The sequence below is a fragment of the Tenrec ecaudatus genome, chromosome 1, assembly GCF_050624435.1.
Source record: "Tenrec ecaudatus isolate mTenEca1 chromosome 1, mTenEca1.hap1, whole genome shotgun sequence".
Classification (NCBI taxonomy): Eukaryota; Metazoa; Chordata; class Mammalia; order Afrosoricida; family Tenrecidae; genus Tenrec; species Tenrec ecaudatus.
Genome location: NC_134530.1, coordinates 181,808,746 through 181,836,657, shown reverse-complemented (window position 1 = coordinate 181,836,657; position 27,912 = coordinate 181,808,746). Strand labels below are relative to the sequence as shown.

Here is a 27,912-nt window from a genome sequence, read left to right as displayed (position 1 = left end):
ACCCCCACCCCCTTGCTGGCTCAGCTTTGAGATCACAGCAGATAAGACCAACACATTGATTACACTTTCCCTTTCCACAGCTCTGAACACATGCTTGCCTTGATGCACACCCCAACCCACAATGCCAAACAGACCAAGGCTGAAGGACTAATTTTATTTGTTAGGTACAGAAAACCAGTCATGTGCACTAGCTCAGCTTGGTGGCAAGTTCTTTGACCTTGGCCATTGATTTGGGGCCCAGACATTGCCAAGCCAGTGGCGGTAGATCTCATCAGATCTGTCACTGTAGTTGGTCCTGATGACTTCCACCAGCTTAACTAGAGCTCCTTTGTCTTTGAAGTTCACCTGTGTGAAGGCGACACAGGGGTAGGTCCTTCTGTGCACCAGGCACCCCAGGTAGGCCTGATGGCACCAGCTCAATGGCATCCATGTCATGTGCAACCACCACCAGCTGAGCCATCTAGTTCTCCACCCAGGTGACGGTGTTGACCTGGGCTGGGAAAGCAGGAAACCTCGGTGGGGACATCCCCTTTGCCAGCAGCCTTCTTCTTAGCATAGGCCAGCAGCCTCTGCTTCTCCTGCTTAGTTCCCTGCCTGTACTTGTGCACCAGCTTCAGCAGCTGGGTAGCTGGTGGTCTAGGTCTTGGGTGAACTGGTTGATGACAGGCAGCACCTTCAGCCACTGGCCCAGGATGGCCGGCAGCAGCCGGATGTGGTACTGCCACCGGACGAAGCGGGTCATGAGGCTCTTGGGCTGGCTGACCTGCCTGATGCTGAAGTTCTTAGGCCATTTGTTGAACAAGAGCTTCACCACCTTCTTCGCCTCCTGCTTCTTGACATAGCAGGCGCCCAAACCACCATCTTACCCTTGGCTTTCTTCCCTTTCGGGATGCTAGTTGGCTAGAATTTTAATTGTTTCCCTGAGCAGTAGCCAAAGACAGGAAAACAACTCAATACTTCCTCTGTCTCTATCCTGGTTTCCAGGATGGCTCATCAACCCCCAGGAGTGCTCGGAAATGATCAACACAATCTACATGAAAGGGAGGAAAAGAGACCACCCTAGACACTGGCCACTTCCCCACATAAGTTGTGTTCACGGAGTCGATGTCAGAGCAGGGTGGAATCTATTTGGGTGCTGCTGACAGAGAGGCAGGTGATAGAACTTTGAATCCTGGGTCCTCGGAGAGATGTCCAAACTTTCCCATACAGATTTTCCCTCAGACATAGGCCCACCTAATTTTGCCCTGCTCCATGGCTGGCTCATCTTGGTGTTCTGGGGGAAGTTTTGCCACAGTTCAGCCCCCAAGAGTCACAGCCGGCCATTGAGATTCAGCCTCCTCCAGCTAACTCTAATACAGTGAGCAGGTGGAAACTCTCTCAACCTGTGAATTTTTCACCAGAGTTCAATCACATTCACTCCTTCCCAGTGCACTCCTTCCCAGTGCAGATTCTATCTTCACCACCACCACCACCCCCAAAGCATGTTGGGGGGAAAGTTTTGGTGTTCTCTGAGGTGTTAATTTAGTAACAGATGTAGGGGCAGGTGTCAGTTCACTGTTGCCCCTTCTCTCAGCTGAGACATGGAGCACTGGGAAAAGGGGCAGCTCCACTGTTGTCTTTCTAGGCACAGAATCAGTGACTTTGGGGAGAATCCTTTGCATCAATTCCTCCTCCTGAAACACCAAGGTGTGATTGGCAGAGATTTCTGCTTCTCAGGGGAAGTCCAGAACTCAGGTTCTTGAACTCAGGTTCTTTCTCAGAAGTTTCTTTAAAGAGGGTTTCATAGTGCCTCCAACTACTCGGCCATATTAGATCAAACTCCCCTTAGTGCAGCGGTTCTCAACCTGTGGGTTACGACCCCTTGGGGCTGGGAGATGGAAAGACCCTTTCACAGGGGTCGACTGATTCACAACAGTAGCAAAATTACAATTATGAAATAGCAACGAAAATAATGTTATGATTGGGGGAGGGTGACTACAACATGAGGAACTGTATTAAAGGGTCGAGGCATTAGGAAGGTTAAGAGCCACTGTCTTAGTGTATTTGTTTCCAATTTCTACATAACAGCTATGACAAATTTAATAACTTAAAAAGCTTATTGTAATAACTTAGCTCACAATTCTGTAGGCCAGAAGTCCAGGTAGTCTTGGATAGGTTTGTCTGGTTAGGGTCTCCAAAGGGGGAAAATTAAGGTGTTGGCTGGGCTTATGTCTTATCAAGAGACTTTGCCAAAGAATCAATGTCAAGGCTTGATTCGGTTGTTGGCAGGATTGAATTTTTGTAGAGCTAGAAATAAGGTCCACATTTTTTTGCTGTCTGTCAGCCAAGGAGTCAGTCTCAGCGTCTCAAATTTCCACCCACTGTGATAGGGATGGCGATTATACAAAGGCAAGGATTATTGGGGGACTAGTCTTAGAATTCAGACCACTAATAACCTGGCTTTCAGAGAAAGACAGCAAAAATAATTTCCGAACTAATTTAAGAACAAATTAATATTTGTTCAAAGCCTGCCTCATAGCAAAGGGGATTTGAGGTGGCTAAGTGATTTATGCGAAGAAAAATTCTAACACTAGTGATTTAGAGCTTAACACAGTTCAGGTTTTGAATCCTCAAAGAAAGAACAAGCTGTTCCTGTATGTAGGCTTCTCTTCTCCAGGCGCTGAAAGTAAATGCAACGGAGTTGTCAACTGGCGCACTGGTGTTCTTTGTACGGGTCAAGTCATGAGGAACTGGCAATATCTAAAGGCGGGACTAGGCCATTGTACAGTGGAGATTAGTTCTCAAACTTTTTTTTGCCTCATAACCCTGTTGTTGAGGCCTGTAAGGAGTTTTTGTGTTTATTCTTTCTTTATACTGATACTTAAACCGTATTAAATATTAAACCTGAAAATGTTAAACACAAGATGATGCAAGCACACATTCGCGTCGTCTTCTAAATGATGTTATCGCACCACATGCAGCCTCTGGTATGGAAAAGGAAGTGAGGTTTTGGTGTTACTAAGAAAATCGTTTGGTCTTCTGGAAACTCTGAACATGTCCCTTCCACCCGCAGGGCTTCCTGACAATACTGAGTATGCCCCTTCAGTGCTCCCTGCAAGGCCAGTGCTTAGAATGGGAAGAATGTGGCTAGAGAACAAATTCCTAATGTCAGGATCACAGCCTTGGGAACACCGTTCTATTGTGTCCTATACAGTCACCATGAGTTGGAATCAGCAAGGGGTGCACTTTTTTTTAACGTGGGGAGACATCAATACCACTAATTGAATATCTTCAAAGATTAATTGACTCTGCAATCAATAATACAGTCTGGGGTGGGGTATCATTCTTTTTACTGTGTTATCTGTTGCACCTGGAAGATTCCTACTTGTTAATGATGTATCCAACTTGTGAAAAAACAAACAAAACCCCAGCAATTTGCTGCCAAGGTAGCAAAATTGAGCTAGCTGGCTCATATCATACATTAAGGAAAAAATAAGAGTTCAAAAATGTTTTCGGAGCGCTTCTAGCAGGATATCTGTTACTGTACAAACATCACAGAGAAAATTGGTTTAAGTGGTCCAGCGAAGTCTGCAGTGGGAGAATTGGGACAGATTGGAGCTGTGAGTCAGGCTAAAAGAGGCGCCCAGAGGGGAAGGAAAGAAAGCACTAGGGATTCTGGTCATGCTTCGCCCTTGAAAACTATGCCAAGACCTACATTTTTCTCGGTAATGCGGAGAACGACCACGTCTCCGGGTAACTGACTCTACATGCTGCCACTTTCCTTTTACCCACTGGCTAGATTGACAGGGAGGCGTTTAACTGCTCTTTGTATGCTGTCTGTCTGGAAAACAGAAATGCAAGCTTCAATTGGAAAGACATCAGTCTTTTTGGTTACGTGACTAGCTTGCTCATTCTTCGCACGCTATTTCTTCTTCCTTCCACTCGGACTCTCGGTTAGCGCCCCGAGCAGTTCGCTGGCCAGCGGCCAGGACAGAGGAAAGCCCTCGCACCCCGCGGCCCCAAGGTTAGATCTTGAACCCTTCGTGGAAACCAAGGCTCTGGGAGACCCACAGCGTGGAAATCCGAGAGAGGGGGCGGAGTTAGAGGCTGGTCGTGCCCCCCGAGGGGCGTGCTCGGCAGGGCAGCGGCAGTCGTGAGGGCCACCGAGCCGACCCTGTGCGGGAGGGCGATCGCCGCACGACTAGCGCGCGCCCGAGGGGGCGAAGCCACCGCGCTGACCCGAGCCTCTCACGCCCTCCGCGCCCGAGCCAGAGGACGTCAGCCGCCCGGCGTGCCCGGACTGCCGCGCCGCGGCTTCAGAGGGGCGGACAGCCACCGACCAATAGAAAGCGGCCGAACTGCTGGCGCCGGCTGTGATTGGCTCCCGGGCTGAAGGTTGTAGCCGGCCGTAGGGGCGTGTCTGGTTAGGGCCGCGCGCGGCGGGGCGGCGACACGTGAGTGATCCTGCAGGGCCGGCAGGCCTGGGGCGCTGCGGCCGCCGGCGGTGGACGCGTCCTCGGCGGGCGAGCCCTGCCGGTAGGAGGCGCCGTTCTCCACTGAAGGGGCCCGTGCGGGGCCCGCCATTGAACCGGATTCCAGTTGGCCCAGGAAGAAGAGGAGGAGGAGGAAGGGGCCACGGGCGGGTCGCCGGGGCGGGTCGCCGGGGTGGGTCCCCGCCCCTCGCTCCCCGGATGGATGCGCCGGGCCCCGTGTCCCGGCGGGCGGCGGCGGCGGCGGCGGCGGCGGCGGCCACCATGCTCCTGCGCACGGCTCGGGTCCCTCGCGAGTGCTGGTTCTTGCCCACCGCGCTGCTGTGCGTCTACGGCTTCTTCGCCAGCCTCCGGCCGTCCGAGCCCTTCCTGACTCCCTACTTGCTGGGGCCGGACAAGAACCTCACGAACGTCGAGGTACGCACGCCGGCCGGCGGGGAGAGGGGGGGAAGGGCGGCGAGCCCAGCCCGTGGGGGGGGGAGGGTGGGCGCGGTGGGGGCCGCGCGGGGCGGGGGCTAAGGAGAGCTGAAGGAGTGAGCCGGGCGCTGGAGTGGCGGAGCCATTCTGGCCACGCGTTTCGGACCGGCCCCCTGTGGGAGGCGGGCCCGCACTGTGCGCCGCGTGCATTCAAATTTCCCTGGCACCCGCTGGCTTTCTGGGTGCGTCTTCTGGAAAGCACCCGGGAGCCCCCGTGCACGAGCACCCTCGGCGATACGCGGTCTGTCATTGCTGTAATGTGCCTTCGCTGCCCAGCCTGGTCCAGCTGTTAGCAGCTGTTGGAGGTGGAGGGACATCTTTTGGTTTTTAAAAAGAGAACACAGTACGTTGGGCTTTGGACGTGGTAGCGGTTTGCTGGCCCAGAGTTAGGGAGCCAGGTAACTGCATAATCACGGCTGAAAGCACCCGCCCCCTCTACTTTGTTTATCTTTGACAGGGTGGAAGTGGTTCCATCAAATATGGACAGCACAGGGGCAACCCGAACCCATCGTCCTAACGTGTCTTCATTTTCAATTGGGTCAGTTTTGCCCAAGGATAGCCCGCCCTCTCTCGCCCTCCACTTTAGGCCTCACCTCTTGAGATTCATGCTGATCCTTAGATGATATCGCATGGTGGTCTCATAAGTATAGCTTTCCATGTTGTTGCCTCACAGATGTTAGTTTTGCTCCCTCCACTTGATAGTGAGATTTTGGAAAGCTTCAGCGCTTCCGTGATGCTCGGGGCGATTGAGAACACACAGATCAAGAACTCCTTGCTGATTGATTTCTCCAAAGGAGGGCTCACAACTAGAGTACTTCAGCAGTGCACAGTGTCCTTTAAAACTGTGTAACTGCTCAGGTGGATGGTCAATCCCAACCCTTGCCCTTTATTGCGAAGTGGAAAGGACAAACTTGTGAACACAATGATTTTACCAGAAGAAAGGATTTTATCAATGGACAAAGGAATTGATCCCAAGGTGTTAGCCCGTACCCAAATCAGCCAGCTTCAACCACTGTGTACTGGAACACCACAGGCGGGAAAGGAAAGGTTTGGTGGTGTTCTTTTTCCTAGTGTTCACCCACCGGGCCCACGTTGGCTTGGTTTTGTGTTGTCTGTTTTCTTCTGCCTCCTTCCTCTCGCCGCGCCTTGCTGACCCAGTTGCTATGAAAACCTCCTAAACCTTACACATCTCCCCAAGAGTCAGATCACTAAATGTTAGGATTAACTCCATGCCAGTGAATTTTATCCAGGAGCTCTGGCAGCTGTAGTGGGTTCCGTGTGGGCCTGAGAACCCACCAGCGGATCTGCTGGAGAAAGATGGAGGCCTTCTGTTCTGGCAGATTTACAGCCTCAGAAACCCAAAAGGCCGGTTATGCTCTGTCTTAAAGGGTCATGGTGAGTCAGAATTGACTCAATGGCAGTGAGTTTCTTCCCACAATGGTTAGTCCCCACCCCTTTTGGATAGCAACTCAGTAACCCTTCATAACATTGGTCATAACAGCAAGAGACGGTGCTGCCTGAATCATTTGTAGACCAGCAGACTGTAATTGCTCAGAGTCCAATTTGTTGTTGCTAAAACACTTGCATTTGCTGGTTCATTTTCAAGGACACTTGAGAGGCAATTGAGAGTCAGTACTGGTGGCTGGATTGAGGGTTTTATTTGAGTTTCTGACACTGTTTCTTCATCTCTAATGCGTCCCACTAATGTTTATCCAGCCCCAGAGCCTGTGTCTCAGTCTTGTGGGCCCCTCCACAGGGTAGTGGAAAAGTGACTCATCACCTGTTTGGATTTTAATGTTGTTTTAAAATAATTGTAAAGTGGAATAGGCAAACTCTTGTGAACAAAATGATTTTACCCGAAGACATTTACTGCACTAAATATGAGTGAAAGATTTTGGAGATAGCTCCCCACCCCCCACTCCCACAAAGCACCACTGAATTTGAATGTAGCAGAAAGGATACTGTGTATGTGCTGCTGACCATTAAATTTTCATGTGAACCACGGTGGGACCTGCCAAGTTTGTGTAGATAAACACAAACTTGCCTGATAGAGAAGCGCCCAGGGAATTAGCCTGCTCCATGTTGATGTTAGAAAGGTGATCTTGTCACATGCCCTGAGCAGAGGGCTGCCCTGTGATGCACCATGGTGTATATACTGCCTTACTGCAAAGCTTACTAGGCTGAGGGAGACATGTTCAGGGGGCCAGGGATGCCAGGCCCAACACATATTTGCTGATTGTGTAACAAAAGCGTAAGCACGTGTCTGTTTCTGCAAGTTGGATGAAGAAGGCAGAGTCTGAAGAGAAATCTTTATTTGGCTATTTTTTCTCTTGGAGCCCCTCCAGATCAACACTGAATCTGTGGGTTGTACAGGTAGGCTCTGCTCACCCTGTCGAGAACCCTAGATTTTTTGAGAGAACTAAAATTTGAAATAAATGGGACATCTCATCCTCTTCCCCAACCAAGTGCTTGCTTTAAGTCATTGGTAGTTACATTAAACAAATGTAACTTGGCTTCACAGGCAATGTGAATGCCAAGTCATGTTCAGTGAAATGTGTATTTAAGTTTGTATTTCCCACTGAAAAACTTCAGAAGGGTCAAATTGGATCATTCTAAATAGTGCTATTGGTAACGGAGTTCAAAGACAAAAACAGGAAAAAAGACTTTCCTCTTTCCATTCTCAACATATTTTGTTCCTTAAATTTCAGGAAAAAAAGGTTTCTTTTAAAATAGGTACCATTTAATGTCTTCAGACAGTTAGAATTTGACTATTTCAATAGTTGGAAGCCATACTCTGAATCAAAGAGAGCTCTTTATCTCCCAAAACATTTTTTATCTGTTCATTTTTTAGCATATTCTTTGACAGATACTTACTGCCTTTGATTTTTTTAAATAAACAGTCCACTTTTTCCTGCCTGATATTCAGAGCATGGTAGTTTGCCGCTTATTGCCCACTTCAGCCATTTGCTTCTTGCCCTTCCCACATATGGACGCTGGTGGATTGGTTGGGTAAGCATCGAACTGCTAACTGCATGGCTAACAGTTGAAAAGTACCAGCCACTCTGTCGGAGAGAGATGAGCTCTTCTACTCATGTAACAATTTACAGTTCTGGAAACCCACAGGACCAGTTGTCCTTTAGGGTGACTCTGGGACAGAATCGACTTGATGGCAGTGAGTTTGGGTTGGAGTTTTCCACATATCCAAGTTCAATCCACATTAAACTTGAAATCACAAATCTGTGAAATCCACAGACTCTTATCTACTGGTCACACAAATATGTGTCCTCTGCTTGGGCTAATCTTCCCCAACATACCAGTTGATATCTTTCTGTTAAGCCTGTAACTTTCTCATCCTTGAAAATAACTTCAAAGCAGCAGCTTCATATTTCCTGTTTACTTTGTAACACTTTGTGTGTGTGTGTGTGTGTGCACCGAAAATGTAGCTATTGGAGTGCTGAGATTTCATTTTATTCTTCTTTTATAACCTCTCCACAACTTCAGAATAGTGTTCTGCGAATAGTGCTTGCTAAATGTTTTTGTAAAGCGAAGCTCAGTCAGTTCTACCATAAAGTCTAAATCTGAATAAGAGCTTAAAACTAAACATCTGTTTTCCATTGGCTTTTGGTATCTCAGAGGAAAGAATAAAGAAACTCTAGTCCAAAGAGTTGTGAAAAGTATTCTGATTAGGAGAAAATCAATTCCCTTTGCTCAGATGGCCGATTTTGGTTGAGAATGTGTTGTATAGACAATTAAAAGGGTCTGAGCCCTGCTGGCACAGTGCTTACGTATTGGGCTGCTAACCACAAGGTCAGTAGTTAAAAATCACCTTCTATCCCCTTAAAGAATTAGAGTCCAAACCCACAGGGGCAATTCCCCCTGCTCTGTAGTGTCGCTATGAGTCTATTCGAGTCTGTGCAGTGAGTTCGGAATTTTGGTGTACGACACTTACTGGTCAGGTAAATAGAGACTGGTGAACGCTTAATACTATGCTGTTAGTCACCCTGCAAGCCTGGAACTGAGCTCACCCCTTATGGCTCACATCTGCAGCCCAGTAATGGGCCTCTGTGGGCACAGGAGCACCAGGGAAGTAAGTACACACTCATACTCCTTAGAGCCATCCACCCTGGGAGGTCAAAAGGGGCAGCATTGCCCCAAGGATAGAGTGCAGAAGGCAGGAGGGGGTAGGAAAGAGGAGGAATAGAAACAGGACATCCTGGAGGAAATGGAATGAGAATAAAAGGATGCGACATTGTGGGGTTGTCATCAATGACATAAAACAAATGTGTGTGAAGTGTTGCACGGAAAACCGGTTTGCTCTAAGCCTTCATTCAATTCACAACAAAAAAGTTTAAAAAAATAATAAATAAGGGTCTGTAATTTGTAGAAGGAGTCCTGTTAGTGCAGTGTTTGAAGAGTCCAGATGGTGAGTTCTGCAGGAGGAAAGAAGTGGTCTCCTTCCATGAAAATTGCAGCCTGGGAAACCTGATGGGGCAGTTCTGCTCTGGCTGGTAGGGCGGCTGAGAGTCAGAACTGATGCAGTGCAGTCGCAGTGGCTTTGCTTTGGGTTGGTAATTGGTACATTTTGCCTACAGAAATCTCCCTTCAGGATTCAAGGAGAGTTTTCTTCACTAAAGGCTTCTCCTTGAGAGCCCTGAAAGAAAAGGGACTGCCTTTGGAGACCTGCTGGTTAAACTCAGGAGCTTGTGTACCCTTATCACTTCATAAAAAGAAAACAAAAACAAAAACCACATTACAGTCAAGTCAGTTCTGACTCACGGCAGCTCGTGTCCTAGAGTAGACTTCAGCTTCACAGAGTTTTCCTGCCTGTCATCTTTCTGGAAGCAGACTGCCATGCAGTTCTGCTGCCCCTCTGGGTAGGGTTGGCTCACCAATTCTCCGATTGGTAGTAGACCAGAAACCGTCCCACCCAGGGCAGATTCAAAACACTGCTGCAGGCAGTAAAAGTGGCCCTAGAACATAGTATTGATCAGTAAAAGTTTTCTTTCTTTGCAGGAAGAAAGGAGGTATTTCGTATGTAAATTCAGATTCTCCCTCTGCCAATTATGGATGTGATAACTGGAGTTTCTTCAGTTGTCAGCTAGAAATCATGAAAACATAGTTTAACCTCATGAGAGCTATTGTTAGGAGGTCGGTGGCGTAGTGGGTATGAGTTGGGCTGTGATACGAAAGGTTGGCAGTTGGAAACCACCAGCTACACCTCAGGAGCAAGATGGGACCTTCTATTCCCATAAACAGTTCCAGGCTCAGAAACTCAGAGGCAGTTCTACCCTGTCCCCGAGGGTCGCTGTGAGGCTGCATCGACGCGATGGCAATGAGTCTGTATGTGTTTGCTTGAGGATTGGTGATATACTTAGCACAGTGTATAGGACACCAGCGCTTTTGTTGTTAGAGGCCATCAAGTTGATTTTTCAGCTCCAGTTAACCCATGTGACTTTTGCTAGGCTGTCATCTTTATGAGAACAGATCAACAGGTCTTCTGGGTGGCTGTAAGTCACCAGTGTTTCAGTTAGCAGCGTGGTGCTTAAGCAATGCACCACCAGGGTGCCTTAGCTCTTCAGTAGAGGTTTGCTGTGATAAAGCTAATCATTGTGTTAGCAGACATTCACCTGGCATTGCTCTCTCTCCTGGAAGAGAACGAAGGTGTCTTGTTTAGGAAAAAACCAAAGGGAATCCTCCTCCCCTCCCCTGTCGTCATTTTAACAGTGGAAATTGGGTCATTAATCATTTTGGAACAACTGAACGAAGCTGGGTGGCACAAGCAGTTTGAGATTGGCAGTTCAGACTCACCTGGTGACTACGACAGACAGAGGCTTGGTGAGCTGCTTGACTAAAGCTTACAGCCAAGGAAACGGCCGGCTACAGGCCCACAGGGCCATCAAGATCTGGAGCGGACTTGATGGCAGTTCACAACGCACATGGTCTTTGAAAGGTGCATAGAATGTCTCAGGAGAGACGGTCTTCCTGGAGTGTAGATGAAAAGTACCAAGAGGTCTAATGGGAAACAATGACGTGGAGAACTGGAGGTGTGATGGGAAAGCTTTGAGGACGAGTAGCTTTGTGGCAAATACATATTGAGGAAGATGTGAAGAAACAATGCTGAGTCAAACAGAGGAAGCAATTTTCAAACATAAGAAAAGAGAAGGGAGAGTAGTAGAGACAAAAATAGGAGTGAGGAGCTGTTAATTGGAACCTAGCACTCAGTGAGAAGTCTGGAGGGCTGGGAGGCCTCGCTCTCCACAGCTCTCGTCCAAGGTCATCTTGCTCCTTTTTTCTTCCTGGTTGTTTTTCCCAGGCTTTTCTTTCTTTCTTTTCCAATTTTAACAGTTTTATTGCCTATAATTCATGCTCCTTTGGTTTTATATTGAGAGAAGTCTTATTTGTGGTCACACCAGCCAAATGCACTTTGTTCTTCATTTCCTGAAATTTCCACACTTCTGAATTAGAAAATAGTACCTATTGCTCTGTGACTTTTTCACACACATATTCAGGTGCAACCAGATTTCCTGATGGAGTGACTTATACATGTGAATGAAATGTGGCTGTTTAAATCACTCTTTATTAGTCAAGTGAGAAACCACGTCTGGGGTGTATTTCAGAATGTGGCAAATATGTTTTATTTTATAGTTGTGCCCTGAACTGTCAAAGAGTTTCCTGTATTCACTAAAACACTGGGGAAATTGGCCTGTTTTCATTGGGATTAACTGTGGTATACGGAAGCATTGAAACTATTACCTTGGGGCCCAGAGTGTTAAGTCCAGGATTGGAATACCCCAATCACAGATTATTTAGTCTGTTAAATGCTCAGAAGGCACTTAAAATTTGGGATCGTTGATCCAAGCTATCAAACGGTCTTTTACAAACCTGAATCGCCTAAGCTTGCTGGACTTTGGGATGGGTGTAAAAAAGAGACACGTGCTTCTTCTAATGATTGTTATGGGAAGAATGAAATTGGAGGGCCCAATTTATGCCCCAGTAAGGGATTTACATGTATTTGCTCATTTAATGCCAGCAACAACAGCCCTGCGAGGTGCGGTCACGTGTGTCTTTTCCTGATGGTGAAGATTGAGGCCATTGGTCTGTGCCATTGAGGCAGTTCCAACTCGCTGCGACCCCTATGTACCACAGAATGAAACACGGTCGCGTGCTGCGCTCTCCTCGCCATTGTTATTGCAGCCATCCCGCCAATCCCTCTCATAGAGGGTCTTCCACTCGTTTACCGACGCTACCACACATGGTGAAGATTGAACTTGCCTGTACTTACAACAGCCAGTACATAATAGAACTGACATGCCAGCTGAAGTCTTTCTGGTTTAAAGCTTATTTTAAAGATGGTTTCTCCTATATCCAACTAGAAAATAGATACTAAAAAACAATTATTTTTTTCTTATTATAGAGAAGCAAAAGGGACATACTTATAATCTTGTCATCCAGAAGGTGATTCTATGATGACTGGAGAAGTGATTGACTACTCTTCTTATCTATTATGTTACCCCTAAGAAATAAAAAGTAAAAGCAGTAATCTAATTAACCAGTAGAATCAAGCTCTAACTTGTGGCTAAAAGTAAGAATTAATTGATAATGGTTCAGTTTCATGAACATTTATTGGACCTTGTATTTTCCAAAAGAGTCTGCTAATAATTAGGGCCTACGTATGAGCATGGGGTCATGCTTAAAGAACCTTTAAGGCAGTGGTTCTCAACCTTCCTAATGCCGCAAACTGTAATTTTGGTACTGTTGTTGTGAATTGGATGACCCCTATGAAAGGGCCATTTGACCGCCTCCCAACCCCCTTCAGGGGTCGCGCGACCCACAGGTTGAGAACTGCTGCGTTAAAGTAATGCCTCTCAACTTTGGCTGATATTAACAACTTGTGGGAAGTTTCAAACAAATGCTTGTAGCTATGCATCCATATAACTGAGAAGCTCTTTGGGAGGTGTGCAGCAGCTCGGCGAACCAGTACTATGAGGAATCTGGAGAGTATGACAGACAGACATATCAACAGAGAGCTGTGAATGTCACAATCCAAACACTGCCAGCTCCAGCAAAGTCTTCCTGGATGAGGAAGCCCTTGAACTGGGCCTAGGCAAATGCAAAGGATTTTAATAAGGAAAATGGCAGTGGGTGTGGGGAAAGGATAGTGCAAATAATGATTGGAATTGCGGCCAAGCTTATTTTGGCTGATTAGTGCAAGTATTGGTAAATGTTTTATAAGTGTGAGTTATTATGAAGATTCTATTTGATGTCATTAATGGGTTATTCTCTTTCTACCAGGTCTTCAATAAAATCTATCCAGTATGGACTTACTCTTACCTGGTGCTCTTGTTTCCTGTGTTCCTTGCCACAGACTACCTCCGATACAAACCTGTTGTTCTGCTGCAGGGACTCAGCCTTATTGTTACGTGGTTCATGCTGCTCTATGCCCAGGGACTGCTGGCCATTCAGTTCTTGGAATTCTTCTATGGCATTGCCACAGCCACTGAAATTGCCTATTACTCTTATATCTACAGTGTGGTAGACCTGAGCATGTACCAGAAAGTCACAAGTTACTGCCGAAGTGCCACATTGGTGGGCTTCACAGTGGGTGCTGTCCTGGGCCAAATCCTTGTCTCAGTGGCAGACTGGTCCCTGTTTAGCCTGAACGTCATCTCTCTCACCTGTGTTTCTGTGGCTTTTGCCGTGGCTTGGTTTCTCCCCATGCCACAGAAGAGCCTTTTCTTTCACCATGTTCCATCCACCTGCCGTGCAGTGAATGGCATCAAGGTACCAAGTGGTGGTATTGTTACTGACACCCCCGCTGCTAACCACCTTCCAGGATGGGAAGACATTGAGTCAAAAATCCCTTTAAATGTGGAGGAGCTGCCCACCGAGGAACCAGTAAGTTCAAGATGAAATGTGTTGGGTACATATTTGGCTTCAACTCCGGGGAATGATCCAAGAATGGGAAAGCAGGCAGGAAGATCCCTCTTGATAGACCTGGAGTCCATTTGGATTCACTCATTGAGTTGTTCATTTGTTTACTCAAGTCATGGTTGTTTTATTTGGGGAATGCCAAGTATATGTTTCCCTGGAGTGAATGGCCTCCAGTGCCAAACTGGTAAAACAGTGTATTGCTCATGCCAAGAGTTCTTGGATGGTAGGGACTTCGTTGTCTTCTCATTGTATCCCTAGTACTTAGTATACAAAGAAAAGCTCTCAAAACTAATTTTGCTAAATGAATAGGCGAAATGATTCTGATAAATGATTTATATATTTCATATGTCTGAATGGAAGCCCAAATTGTCTTAAGATAAGTTAGTTTCTTCTTCATCGATGTTAGAAGTGACATCTGATCTCTTTTGAAATGACTGTAGAAGTGGAAATGAATAATTCAGAGGAAGAGAGCCATTAAGAGAAAGGTTTCAGAAGGTGGAATACTATTAAACGTGTGACTACGAAGTTTTTCTTAGAAGAGAGGGATTTGGTATAATGACTTAGCCATTTATTCTGTCTAGTCAGGAAGGTTAACTGCCTCCCCCAGCCACCCACATTTTTAAATAAAAGAGGGTGTGTGTGTGTGTGTGTGTGTGTGTGTGAGAGAGAGAGAGAGAGAGAGAGAGAGAGAGAGAGAGACAGAGAGAGAGTTTCTATAAATTTTAAGCTGTAAACTGCAGAGTTCATTCCAATCATGCTGAATTAGTCTCAGTTTGGGGGCATGTTTGGAAATAAACCTATTAATATTCCAGCTTTGTCAGCTGGTTCAATCAAACATAAAGCTTCATAAGTTTTGCTGGCTGGTAAGAATACAGAACCAGCATGAATAGAGTCACTCACCCTGGAGTAAACCCCAAATGTCTCAACTTGGTGTTTAATACCCCCATTGAAAATTAGTCTCTTCTGACTGCTTTTCATCTTCCCTTCTGGTTACTTGTTAAACTTGTAAGTTACAGGCTCCAAGTTCCAGCTCTAGGACCTGGGGTGGTTTTCCTCAGGAACTTGCCTTGATTACGAGGCATGTGCAACTTCTTCAGTCAAAATGTGCCAGGATAAGTGAGCAATAAAATGCTGGCTCCTTCATACATTATTTAATCATGTTGGAGAGTCAACAGGGCTGATGGTGTAGGTAAAACCACAAAATAAAAATGAACAACACCACACTTGCTACCTACCACAGGGTAGAGGATGACTGCCAAGGACTCAAAAGGACAGAGGATAACTTCCCCTTTGGATTTCTGAGACTTAAACCTTTATGGACACAGAAAGCCACACCTTTCTTCTGAGGAGCACATGGTGGGTTCGAACTACTAATCAGTATCAGGTGTGTTTTATAATAGCTTAGCTATGCACACACAGAGATATATTTATACATTTAAAATATAAACATGGGCATTAGTTATGTAGAGTTGTAGGTGATTGGCATGCACTAATCAAGTAGGAGCATTTTCTTTAACTTGCTCCCCTAGCTCCCTCTCCAAGTGCCAGTGAGATATCTGTGGATATCATGGTTAAACCCAGCACTCCTCCTGGAAAAATACTAGAGCTACTACTTGAAGGAGTCTCCCCTCTGGGCTAAACAGTGCACGGAAGGAAGCACCACACCGAGGCCGTTTGGTGATCTCGTGAGTAGGCAGAATAATTCAACATCACCTGATGCTCAGCCCAGTGGGATTATTTGGCATATAGGAAGAAATGACTTATTTATTTGCTCTTTTGTATAGCTAGTAAATGTATCATCTTAAGAGAAAAAAAATCTGTATATTGGCTTTATTTAAAAGAGCCATGTATTTCCTTTTGTTTAGTTTTTAATTGGGCAATATCTATGTAAAAATGGCACTACAGAAACATCTGTCCTTGACTCACTTCATGGGGGGGGGGGAATGAGAATGAAGATCAGCAGTTAAGGCTCATTCCTATGACATGAAAACCAGGCCTACCTCCATTTGCAAGCTTTTTTAAAACCAATTTGGATACAGCTCTTCCTCCCATGGCATGTCTCCTTGCATGCTGGGCTTGCTCATTCATTTCATTGGTCACATAAAAGCTCATAGGCAGTATTTACAGTTAGTTTCTTAGGGGAGTAACATACTACAATTTTTAGTTCTTCAATCAGGACAGCCTCTTCTCAGTTATAATTCACAGGTAGAACTTTCTCTCTGGCCCTTAGCTCCTCAGTGTCTCTGACCCTGGCACCCACCCTGGCCTCTGCCTGGCTCAGGAAAGCGCTACAGAACTCTAGCTCTACCTGTGAGGGTCCAGTGGCACCGACTCTGCCAGTAAGACTCAAACCAAAGCACCCGGCTTCTGCTGTGTAGATCAGCAGTCTAGTTTCACCACGCCCCAGGGAGCACCCCACGCCACCCGCAAGCCTCCTGCCCAAAGCTACTCGGGTCTCCTACTCTGTGGGCTCAGAATCCCACTGGACCATCTGCTAGTCTCCTGCCTGTGACACTGCTATCTTTCACTCTCTTTTCCAGTACTCCAACCCTCAGAAGCTTAGTTCTAAGAGGTTCCCAGTACAAGGACTCTGGGTCCAAAGGAGACCCGTTTCTTCCACTTCTTGATGGTGATCACGTCCCCCATTTCCACATTTGGGATGGCTCTCTTTAAGCCTACTGGGATGCCAAAACTGATCCTTCCCCTTGTTTGAGTTTCATCTTTTATGTATGGTCTCACTCCCACTGAGATCCCTGAACCTTATTTGCCTCATTGGCAAGCTGTCCAATGCCGTGGTGGCCACATTTGTGTAGTCCTATGTAATCAGTGCTTGGCATCACACAGCTATGGCGAGAAGGCTCATAAGTACGTCATAGCACCACAGTACAAAACTAAGAAGTAAAATCACCTAGCTACCACCACCCAACGATCGCCACTCTGGTGATTATATAGTAGCCTTCTTTACAAACATCTCTTTTCATATATAAAAGGAGACTTTAACAGGTTCGTGGGAAAATGGCATTAAAAGAGAGTGGAATTTTTCCATTAACATTTTGGAGCCCCCTCGTACACCAAGAAGCACACCTACATTTTTATAGTAAATGAAATCATAATCCATATTCAGTTTTATAACTCTAGCATGGTTTTTGTCGCCCCCCCCCCCCCCGTTAGACTAGTCTCCAAAATCCAAAGACATGAAACTATCCAAAGACTGATGGAGGTGGTATTGGGCCAGCATTCTGCCTTTCCCACCAGCCTGGCCCTGAGCACTGAAACCTCTATCGTGTAGCCACTTTATAACCTTGGAGTATCTCTGGTCATTGACCCTCACCAGGGTGTGTCAGTGTTGAGCTGGAAGCAGGGTGGGGTGGCAGGTGCGAGGCAGGGCTTGTACTCTCACTTGCAGCTTGACACTCTGAGCCTTAGCTAGTCCTCATCTTTCCTGTCTGCCAGCTCCTGACAGGTTGCCCATGCACCATCTTTCAGACTTAGGAACTAAAGCTCGATAAGATGCCAAGCGAAAGCAAGAATTGAGTATTTGGGAAGCAAAATAGTGCACAGCAGGCCCTAACAGGAAAGTGAGCCCTAGGAACCTGTCATCTTTGGGAGTAACCTTATTGTCTCCAGTTCGTCATTCACCTCAGATTGCACTGTCCTCCATGCTTCCCTCGATGTACTTCATTATTTCTCCCTCCAAATCGTAACCTGATCCAGTCGATAACAAACACCAGTGCTTTCAGGAGACAGGTTCTAGTTCTCTGTTTGGAACCAGATAGACTTTATTTGTGTCTATTGATTTAGTTCTTGGGTGTTTATAACTGACTGTAAAGTTAGTGAGATATCAAAAGCTAAGGAATAATGGAAACTGCCTTTTCAGCATAAAAAGAATCTTCAGTGTTTGAGTAGTTAGTACTAGGATTGTGTCCACCTTTGAAAGAATTCAACTCAAAAAGTAGTGTTTGTCTTTTCAAAACTTTCACCCCAGCCTTTGGTTTAACTAGACAAATCATCCCCAGGCATCACTGAGCTGAAAGGGTCGCATTTACTCTGGTGTCATAGTCCCGCACCCATACCTACTAACAGGTCCTGCACAGAGGGACAGGAAGAAGACTGGCAGCAGGGGGAAGTAGTCATTTTTACACCCGAAGGTCCCTTTGCCACGCAAGCTGTGTGGCCTGCAACCCACGGGAGCAGTTTGAGAGGTACTACTAGTTACTAATCTGTAAGGGGTGGACACCTGCCCATTTCCTAGTTTATACAAAGGCCTTCGTGGTCAGCTCCCCTTTTAATCCTCTGGATGCTTTGTATTTTCTTTACATGTTGCCCATAAAAGTGAAAATTTCCATGCTCTGGGCAAGGCTCAGGAATTCGAGCCTAGTCTTGGGTGGTGAATGGCTCAGTAATGCTTTGGTCCACTTGGGTGCAGATACAGTTCCTGTATTAGAATAGTGATCTTGCCCATTGCACCAAAACATTGAGGGGAATTGCGATTACTAATCACCCATCACCCAGAACTGCTAACATTTTGATCAATTTTCTAAGATGCCTTTCTTAATAACTACTATTCCATGAATGTCAACAATAAAAATAGCAATTTCTTATTGACTAACTATGTAACTGTACAGTGATTTAATGGACAATGTGGAATATCATCTCCCTTTGGCTGTAGTTTACAATCTCTGGCCATTTTCTACTTACATCATGTTAACATCACAGTCTTTGTTGGGTTGATTATATTACAGCTGGACTAATGTTCATAGCACATGTAAAGAAAAATTGTTATAGAACTTTTCTCCAGAGGGAATAGATGTTACTACTAAAAATATTTTTTAATATGCGAGGCATAGGCAGTTCATTTTGACAAAACCATACCAAATCTAGTGTTACCAAGTCAATTCCAACTCAGCAATCCTGCTGGACAGAGGGCTCTGAGACTGTAACTCCGCAGGAGGAGCAATTTGCGTCCTTCTCCTGGAGAGCAGCTGGTGGCTTTGGACAGTTGCTGACTTTGAGACTGATTAGCAGCCTGACCCATAACCACTATGCCACCAGAGCGCCTTCATTTTTACAAGAAGAATTAAGTCTGTCAAGTAGATGATGGAATGTCAAATGTTGTTTGTATAATCGCCTTCGTGACATTGAGTTGTTTCCGTTTGCTGCGCAGGAAGCCGAGCCAGACGGCCTCCTCGTGCTGAAGGTCCTATGGAATGATTTTTTGGTGTGCTACTCCTCTCGCCCCCTGCTCTGCTGGTCGGTGTGGTGGGCCCTCTCCACCTGTGGCTATTTCCAAGTTGTGAACTACACACAGGGCCTGTGGGAGCAAGTGGAGCCTTCTCGCAATGCTACTATCTATAATGGTGGTGTGGAGGCTGTTTCCACCTTACTGGGTAAGCAACACAGTGTGCAGAGGAGAAGGCCATTCCTCTGTGGTCAGGTTTGCGCTCCCCTACCAAATTTGAAGTAGTCTCATGGAATGAGTCACTTATTTTACCCTCTGGTTTTATTATTTAGGAGGAAATTTTGAAATGCTTATGTAGTGAAGGAGTATGATTAACAAACTTAAATTATTTTAACCTTGGAGAAAAAAAAAACCCATATGATGATTTTCAAATTGGTTTCTTTTCCTTATCCAGGTTTCTAGCATCTCTTTATTTACCATGTGGTTTTGATGTTTGATATGAAACTTTGAATATTGATATTTAACAGTTTATAACAATATCTGTTTAGTGTGCTGGGTGCAATTCTAAGAACTTTATGTACGAGGACAAGTCAAAAAAGTATTGCTGCTGAGATTCTAGATTATACATCCATGGGCTTATTCTAAACAAAATGTGATTTAAGAATGTTTCTGCCTTCAGTGAAGGGCTTCAGCCAAGTTCTCTCAATAAGACATTGTCTTGTCTCCTTTGGGTACCTTAAAAAAAAAAGACTACTCATGGGATTTGCTGAGACAGTTCAATCAAGGCAGATAAGTCCGCTCAGAGGTTAGATGGTGGCTTTTTTAGAGGGCAGGGGCATTCCCAAAGGAAAATAAGGGTTTTCGAAAGGGCACATGATGATCACGGGGCCTTACTATCACGAAGGAGAAACGCTAAGAAATTGGAAGGCTGCATTGGGAAGAAAAAGCGGGAAAGGTGCTCCGAGGAATCTTTTCGATCATAAAATGCACCTTGGCACATTCTGCGAAGGTAGCAAGGGCTCTCCTGTGAGAATTTCACTGGAAAACCTTCTTACCTCATTCAACCTACAGCCCTGACCACCTTGCCCCTTCACACTTCTTTGTGTTCCCCAAACTCAAAGAATATTTCAAAAGAACCTGATTGAGTCCCTCAGGGATGCTAAAACTGTCCTTCTGCCGTGCTGTAGATCGACAAGGGCAGCATTTTACAGGAATGGGGGGGAGGGACGGGGACGGGAACACTACCTGAAGAAGTATGGACCCAGCTGGAGGAGATGTCAGGAAACACTCACTTCTTATTCGGATATTTTATTTAAATTAGTCTATGAGTTTGTAGCAATCATTTTTGATCCTCAATTAAAAATTCAGCCCTCATAAAATCCCTAAGATAGGGCAATTATTACCTCCATTTTACAGTTAGGGAACCTGAGATAAAGATAGGTTAATAACTTGCCCAACACCACACAGATTGTCAGGATTCAGGTTAAGATTTTAATTCAGACAGGATGGTTCCAAGATAGCCTCCTTGACCAGTATGCTCTCTCGTTTCCTTTTCTGATCTGTGGATCCACATAAGTAATTTGTTGAGAGGCTTTCCATGATTTGGGGAAGCACTCTGCGTGGCATTTAAAAGGGATTTTAGTACATTTTAGTTTTCATTATCGTCACAGTCATTTTGCCAAAAGGCGGAGAAGCCTCCTTGGCCTGTTAGGTTTTAGACCACCCATTCTGCCATGTCGGCAAGTTAGAAGCATTGCCTTCAGGGCTCTTCCTTCTGCTTCAAGCATTGTTTTTGTTTGTTTGTCTCCCCATTAGCAGCATCCCTGGGTCTGTGATTTCTTTTCCTTCTGTCACTTGCCCTAATTTTGTCTTTCATCATCTCTGAGTGGCTCCAGATTGTTTATTGAGAAAACGCCTCTGGAGGAGTTTCAAGACTATATAGCCTTGAGTTATCCTATTTATAAGTTTAAAATTTTAAGTATATTAATCTAAGACACATTTTTTAAATTATTGAGATAGTATTTGCTCTACATGTAATGTTGCCTATGGGTATAATTTTATTCAGGAATGGGTTTTCTTTGTTAATGAGGCAGAACTAACACAGGCTAGTTCTTGAGTCAGTCTCTGTTGAGAGATAAATGAGATTAAATGAGAGATGAATAAATGCAGTGGGGTAAGAGAGAAGCCAAGGCACATGCAGTGCTTCCAGGAACGAGAAAGCGGACGTTTAAGAAACGAGGACCTTCCTCCAGAGCTTGCAGAACAGAGAGCCCCACCGCTGGTGATCTTACTTTGGGATTCCAGTGTCTTAACCTTTGAGGAAAGAAATTGTTAAATCCCTCCACTGTGGTATCGCTCGTACAGCAGCGTTCGATGACTAAGGCAGCGTTTGCTTAGCTGATTTACTTGTCTCTCTTTGTTTTGTAGGTGCTGTTGCTGTGTTTGCAGTTGGCTATATAAAAATATCTTGGTCAACTTGGGGAGAAATAATGTTGTCTCTGTTTTCCCTTCTGATTGCTGCTGCGGTGTATATTATGGACACCGTGAGGAACATTTGGGTGTGCTACGCATCCTATGTTGTCTTCAGAATCATCTACATGCTACTCATCACCATAGCAACGTATGTACTTTGGTTCAAAGAAGCATTATGAACATTGTGATGGGATAGACTTTGTTTTCTGTATAGACCGAGAAATTAAATTTTCTACTTAAGAGAAACAAAATGGAAGAAACATTGTCCTGTATGTTGTCAGTTTTTCTCCTGAGGAAGCCTTTAGGCAAGTAAGGGTTCACTTAGTCCTTTGTATCTGTGTTCCTACTGTGCTCAGATATCTAAGTGAAGTCTGTATCATTGGCAGCAACCCGTTCCTATGTAGTTGGGAGGGAATTGACAGTCGACAAGGGGGGCTACTCTTCACATGTAAAGTGGACATGGTAACTGTCCAGGAAGGAATATTGTTAATCAGTCTCCTGTTTCTCCCTGAAGTTTCCAGATTGCTGCAAACCTCAGCATGGAGCGTTACGCACTCGTGTTTGGTGTCAACACCTTCATTGCCCTCGCACTGCAGACTCTGCTCACTCTTATTGTCGTAGATGACAGTGTTCTTGGCTTAAGAATTAGCACTCAGGTAAGGTAGTCTCTCCTTCAGCACTGAGGATTTTATGCCTTGACCAGGTGATAGAAGTAGAGCACGCTTAATGAAAACAATTGCAGCAATACAGGTAAATACCAAGGGGAAAGTGCCCCCACCCCACCCCTTCCTGCATTCACTTTCCATCCCTCCAGAGTTCTCCACCTAGAGGATGTCGGCCATCATGCTTTGTTCGGTTGTGTTTCACCCTAGAGCCATCATGGTGGAACTAGCCAACCCCTTGGGGCTATTTTAGGTGAGCGGTGAATGATGGCTCCTTCCTCTGCTCTGCTATTATTCCTCTTCCTGCTTAATTCTGTTTCAGAATATTATACCCCATAGTTGAGACGTCCTTCTTCATGTCATAGCTCTCAAGTCCCATCCCTTCTTTATTTAAAAACACCCTGACCTAAATACCAAAGTAATGATTTACTATTGGCAAATATGTAGTTTATTTGTAAGACATGACCTGGTGACACGACCACCTGCACAAACATTCAGGGACAATATGGATACCTTTATTCATTCAGAAATGATATAGTTCATGCACCTTTATGCATTGTGAGTTTGTAAGCAGGTTTTGCTTTGTATTTTGGCAAACTGGGTAATTGAATCAAGAAGTTCTGCTCTCACCCACACCGCACAAATGATTCCTTTCCCATTATTCTCTCCATCCACACTGCCTCACTCAACGTTGTTGACAGTAATTTGTTTGTATTGAAGAGATCTTAAAAAGAAAAAATACTTTACGTGTATTGTGAGCATTACATGTTTTCTATGTGCCACAAACTTTATATTAGAATTTTGCAGGGTTGTGTGAAGGTTAGAGATGAAGAAAATCAGAGAAGTGATTAATTTTTGTATACAGAGTTCATAGTGGTGTGGCAGAGTTAGGATTGAAAGTAATGTGTCTATGTTTCTCCTGTGTCTGCATTATCTTGCCTCCAAAGCCAAGGCAAACATGGGGGCTTTCTGTTTTCTATGTGATTCACATTTACCACCAGAAGTAAACGAAAACGAGGAGACTTTCAAGAATTGGGTGCTTTTGTGCTTTGGGATGTTGAGCAGTAGAGAAGCTGACACCTAAGCTCGCATCTGTTTCATCAGGAAGAGTCTCCAGGTGTCGTGGAGGGAAGCACATGGTGATGCCTGCAGCTGATATTTGTGTGCATGCCCTTGGAGAAATGGTAGCTGTCAGCACGTGGAGCGATACGAGTGTGGGGTTGTGCCCTAACAATCATGATCGTTTCCCCATCGAAAGCCTCCGAAACTTAGGGCCACCCTTTTTTATAAGCTGTGGTCCAACTTATATTTAGTAAGTTATCTTTAAGAAGAAGATGAAGATGTTGGTAAACATTAAAATACTGGCTCAGGTGTAAAACAAAACAAACTGTCATCGAGTCCATGCCAACTCATAACCTTCTAGGACAAGTTGGAACTGCCCTTGTGAGTTTCTGAGACCCTAACTCTTTTTTTCTTTTTTCCTTTTTTTTTTGGTGACTGCAGGAGTAGAAAATCCCATCTTTCTCTGAAAAAAATTTTAAATCCTATAATGCAACCTTCCTAATACCGTGACCTTTAATACAGTTCCTCACGTTGTGCTGATCCCCCACCCATAAAATTATTTTCGTTGCTACTTCATAATCGTAATTTTGCTACTGTTATGAATCAGGTGAACCCTGGGAAAGGGTTGTTCGATTCTTCCCCAACGGGGTCACGACCACAGAACCGCTGCATAGTGGATTATGTTTGGCCTTTTACTGCCCCCTTCTGGGGAAAGAATAGAGATTTCACATCTTCAGAACACAGCACGTTGTTTTATCAGCTTGTGGGTAGAGAACAGGGCACTTACACCAGGAAAAATAGTAGCAGTAGAATTAGCAACGTTAGCGTTATGCTAACAAGTACCTAATGTATGATCCTACATTTTTGATGGTTTCAAACATTAGGAACTCTGTTTTGTAAATGAAGATGTCAAGGCTCAGAGAAGATAAAGCAATTTGACAAAGCCAGGGTTCCCACTTCGGTAGTCAGGTGTGAGTGCCCCAATGGTGTGCTGCCTCTGTAACCAAAGCTTGGTATAAAGAAAATGCTCACATGTATGTAAGAAAAATGTTCCTCTTCTTATGGCTAATTCTGCAACTTAATTTTCCTCCTTTTAGTTCCTGATCTATGCCAGCTACTTTGCACTCATTGCTGTGGTTTTCCTGGTTAATGGTGCAGTCAGTATTACGAAGAAATACAGAAAACGAGAAGATCCAGAATCAAGTTCTCAAATAACCACTTCATAATATACACTGCTGAAAGTCTTTTTATAGCAAGAACTCTGCACAGCAACTGGGCCTGGATGCATTTAATTTATTAAGGCATAGACCTATATTTATGAATGTGTATTTCATGGCTTCAAAGCAGCCACTTGTGTCTGGGACTAAGAGCAGACTGTTGAAAGGAGCCAGGAGTTCATTTCATGCGTTATTTATGAGCGCTAATCAATGGATGACTTTTCGCTGATTCAAGTGAGCTCGATTTTGAAACTAATTAATCAAGAACAATCAAGCTGCACATGCTGGTATACTTAATTAGCAAGTGAGTTTGATGTTCTGTCGGTCAAGTACATCTATCTCCCCTTGGCCAGAGGCTTGGCCTGTTGGAGCTAGTGCTTTACAGGGGCCGCAGATATCATAGGTCACGATGGAAATGTTTTAGCAGTACCTGCCTCTGTCAACCTAATTTTTGTTTGTGTTTACCCATGTGCATTTGTGTTTCTACAGATGAAATGTGTTCGTATTCACTGGCAATGTTTGCTCTGGTATTATATTCTCTGAGGAGTATGTGTCATTTCTAATGTGAAGTTAGTGGAAAAAGTTAATTGTGTGGAGACTCTCAATAGTTGTCTTGACAATTATGTGTGTGTGTAGGTTTTCCTTAGAATTACATTGTTTGCATTGTTCACATGCTTCCGACAGAAGCTCACTAGTTAAAAAGGCTTTGAACCCTGCTAACAGTGTAACGCAAGAGACTGAATCAGAATAGGGAAGGGGGTCCGCTTGTCTTTAATTCTTCATTATGGAAGACTGCTGTGTTCATGATGAAAAGTTAGCATAGGGATACGAACTAGCCCATTGTTGTTTGCATTCCCTTTATTTCGAAAATACAATGGAAACTTCTAAAATAATTCCTTCTCCATTTACAGCTCTTATAGTTTAGTCCTTCTAACACTAGAGAAGGATGCTGTGAGTTGTTTTGTCCCAAGGACTTTCCATAAAATGAGCCTCGCTTTCACTATTCCGACAGGACAGAACCCTGGGTAGACTTGATTCTTGTAAAATCTGTCTTTGTTTCTAAGGGTGAGTAGCCTGGATGTTTACTTAAAATAAAAGTTGCTAGTAATTCCAATCGCAGGTTACTTGAAGAAGTGCCAGTGTGTGTGCATTTAATTTTAGAATCTCACGGTAGTGGCTGCTATCTATGTCAGGTGTGAAGACTATTTTACATTTTTTTAAAAGCCAACTCTTTTACCTTCTCTTGAAAAGGTTTGTATGTAGGTGCTTTTAAATAGAAAGTTAACTTTTTAGAATGACACAGCTAAACAGTGTTAATAATGATTTGAAGATTGTGAAATTGATCATTATTCATTTGGTTTAAGCCAGAATCCAAGAGACCGATGGAAGGGCTGAATCAGTAGCTCTCTGTTCACCGCTCCCTTAGTAAAGGAAAGAAAAGGGGCGTTGGTGAACGGAGGAAGGGGTGATATCTTCAGAGCAGCAACCACCAGCTTGACCTTGTGTGGGTTTATTTTTGCACCACTTTTTTTTGAGGTCACGTAGGAAATTACTTACTGAGAAACAGGTGGAAAAATGGTATTTGAGAGTTTCTAAAAATCATCTTTCCTTTCTGTTTTATTAAAGGGTCTTTTTTATTGGGGGCTCTTATAGCAATGCATACATCAAAAACAAACAAACAAACAATCCATACATAAATTGTATCCTGCATATTTTTGCATATGTTGTCAACACTATTTTCAAGGTATTTACTTTCTATTTGAGCCCTTGGTAGCAGCTCCCCCTTTTTCCCCTCCCACCCTTGTGACCCCTTGATAAATTATAAATTATTATTTTCATATCTTACACCAACCGCTGTCACCCTTCCCCAAGGGTTCTGTTGTTTATCCCTGGGCGGGTATGTGGTGGTGGTGATGTGCTGATCATTAAGATTGGCTCCCCCTTCCTCCTCTCTTCTCCCCTCCTTCTCCTTACCCTCCTGGTATCTCTACTCCCATTCCTGTTCCTGGATTCCATGTGTAGTGAGCTCTTATCTCTTATCTGTACCTGTGGACATACTCTGGTCTAGCCCACAGTGGAAGGACTGGGGTTATGATAGTAGGGGGTGAGGAAGTCTCAAGGAAACAGAAAAATACTGTGTTTTGTTGATGCTATACTGCACCTTGGTTGACTTGTACCTTCCTTGTGACCTTTCTGTGGTGGGATGTCCCATTGTCTACAGATGGGTTTTGGGTCTCTGCTCCAACCCCCGTCGTTCTCAACAATATGGTTTTGCTTATTTGTTTGTCTTGGGTTTTCTGATGCCTGTTACTTGATCCCATGGACACCTCATGATCCTTTTTCTTTTTAATAAAATGGACTGTGATACAATAAATGGTTCACATTACCAAAGCATCATTTCCCTGTAATTTAATTTGAAGTGTTGCACACATCCTGAGCCTTTACCTATTAAAATCAAGAATAAGCACATGTCTGGCGGTATGGCCATGTTTTTGGAATGCTGTATCCAAGCTGTAAGTTGCACTGTATGCAGTTTTGCCAAGAAGTGGAAAGAATTTGTGTAACTTTTTATTCATTCTGTATAGATTATAAAAAATATTTTATTAAATAAATATTTTACATTCTATTTTCATTTTTATTAAGATTATTTTAAATGTATCATCTGTTTTAGTAAGAGCCATGATTACATCTGTTAACTCTTTCTCCTCAGCCCAAGCAATAGCAGAAAGTACCATCTTGTTTAGAAACATTACAGGACCTTCCCTCCAACCCAGCGGTTCTCAGCCAGTGGGTCACAAGCCCTTTGGGGGTCGAACAGCCCTTTCAGAGGGGTCGCCCAATTCATCACAGTAGCAACATGACAGTGATGAAGTAGCAATGAAAAGGATTTGATGCTTGGGGGTCACCACAACACGACGAGGAACTGTATGAAAGGCTCTCGGCATTAGGCAGGTTGAGAACCACTGCTCCAAACCCACAGATTCTGGTACCCAGCAATTGAAAATCATTGTTCATTATATCCTGGAAATTAAATTAGCCTTTTCTCCCAATATCAAAAACAATAAACAATACAGTCCCTTTCATATCCACTCCGAAACCTATTCCGTTAAAACATTTCATAAATTATCATCAAAGACAGAAAGTTTTCTTGCAAAGAAACGTTTTAAACTACAAAGTTTTCTCTGAAACATTTAATCCCATGTATCTTACTACCTTCAGATTGTAAGCCTTCTGAGCAGGGACCATGTCTTATTTTTTGTCTCTCTTTGCAAAACACGTCCTGGTGCCAAATGAATATTGAACTATAACGGACTATTTATGATGGACTCAACACAGTCCCCTCCAATACGATAGCTAAATGCACATATTTTTTAAGTCATGTCAACAAAAAACATTAAGATTAAAGTGCCTGTTAATGATCTCTAGTCTACTGGCTGATTTTG

At 44.4% G+C, this 27,912-nt stretch overlaps 1 protein-coding gene and 1 pseudogene across 2 annotated transcripts; one reads left to right on the top strand and one right to left on the bottom strand.

Annotated features, from left to right (window-relative positions):
* Positions 1-187: 187 nt before the first annotated feature.
* LOC142438924 (large ribosomal subunit protein eL8 pseudogene) lies at positions 188-4,563 on the bottom strand (annotated as a pseudogene).
* Positions 4,348-27,912, top strand: SLC19A2 (solute carrier family 19 member 2). Of its 2 annotated transcripts, XM_075564602.1 has the most exons (6): positions 4,351-4,886; positions 13,239-13,841; positions 19,042-19,264; positions 21,484-21,676; positions 22,043-22,184; positions 24,350-27,910. In XM_075564602.1, the coding sequence occupies exons 1-6, from the start codon at positions 4,671-4,673 to the stop codon at positions 24,476-24,478; spliced, it is 1,506 nt and encodes a 501-aa protein (XP_075420717.1). In that variant the 5' UTR covers positions 4,351-4,670; the 3' UTR covers positions 24,479-27,910. The 2 variants fall into 2 exon arrangements, with proteins under 2 accessions (XP_075420724.1, XP_075420717.1); XM_075564609.1 differs by lacking the exon at positions 13,239-13,841 and having other exon boundaries at positions 4,348-4,886; positions 24,350-27,912.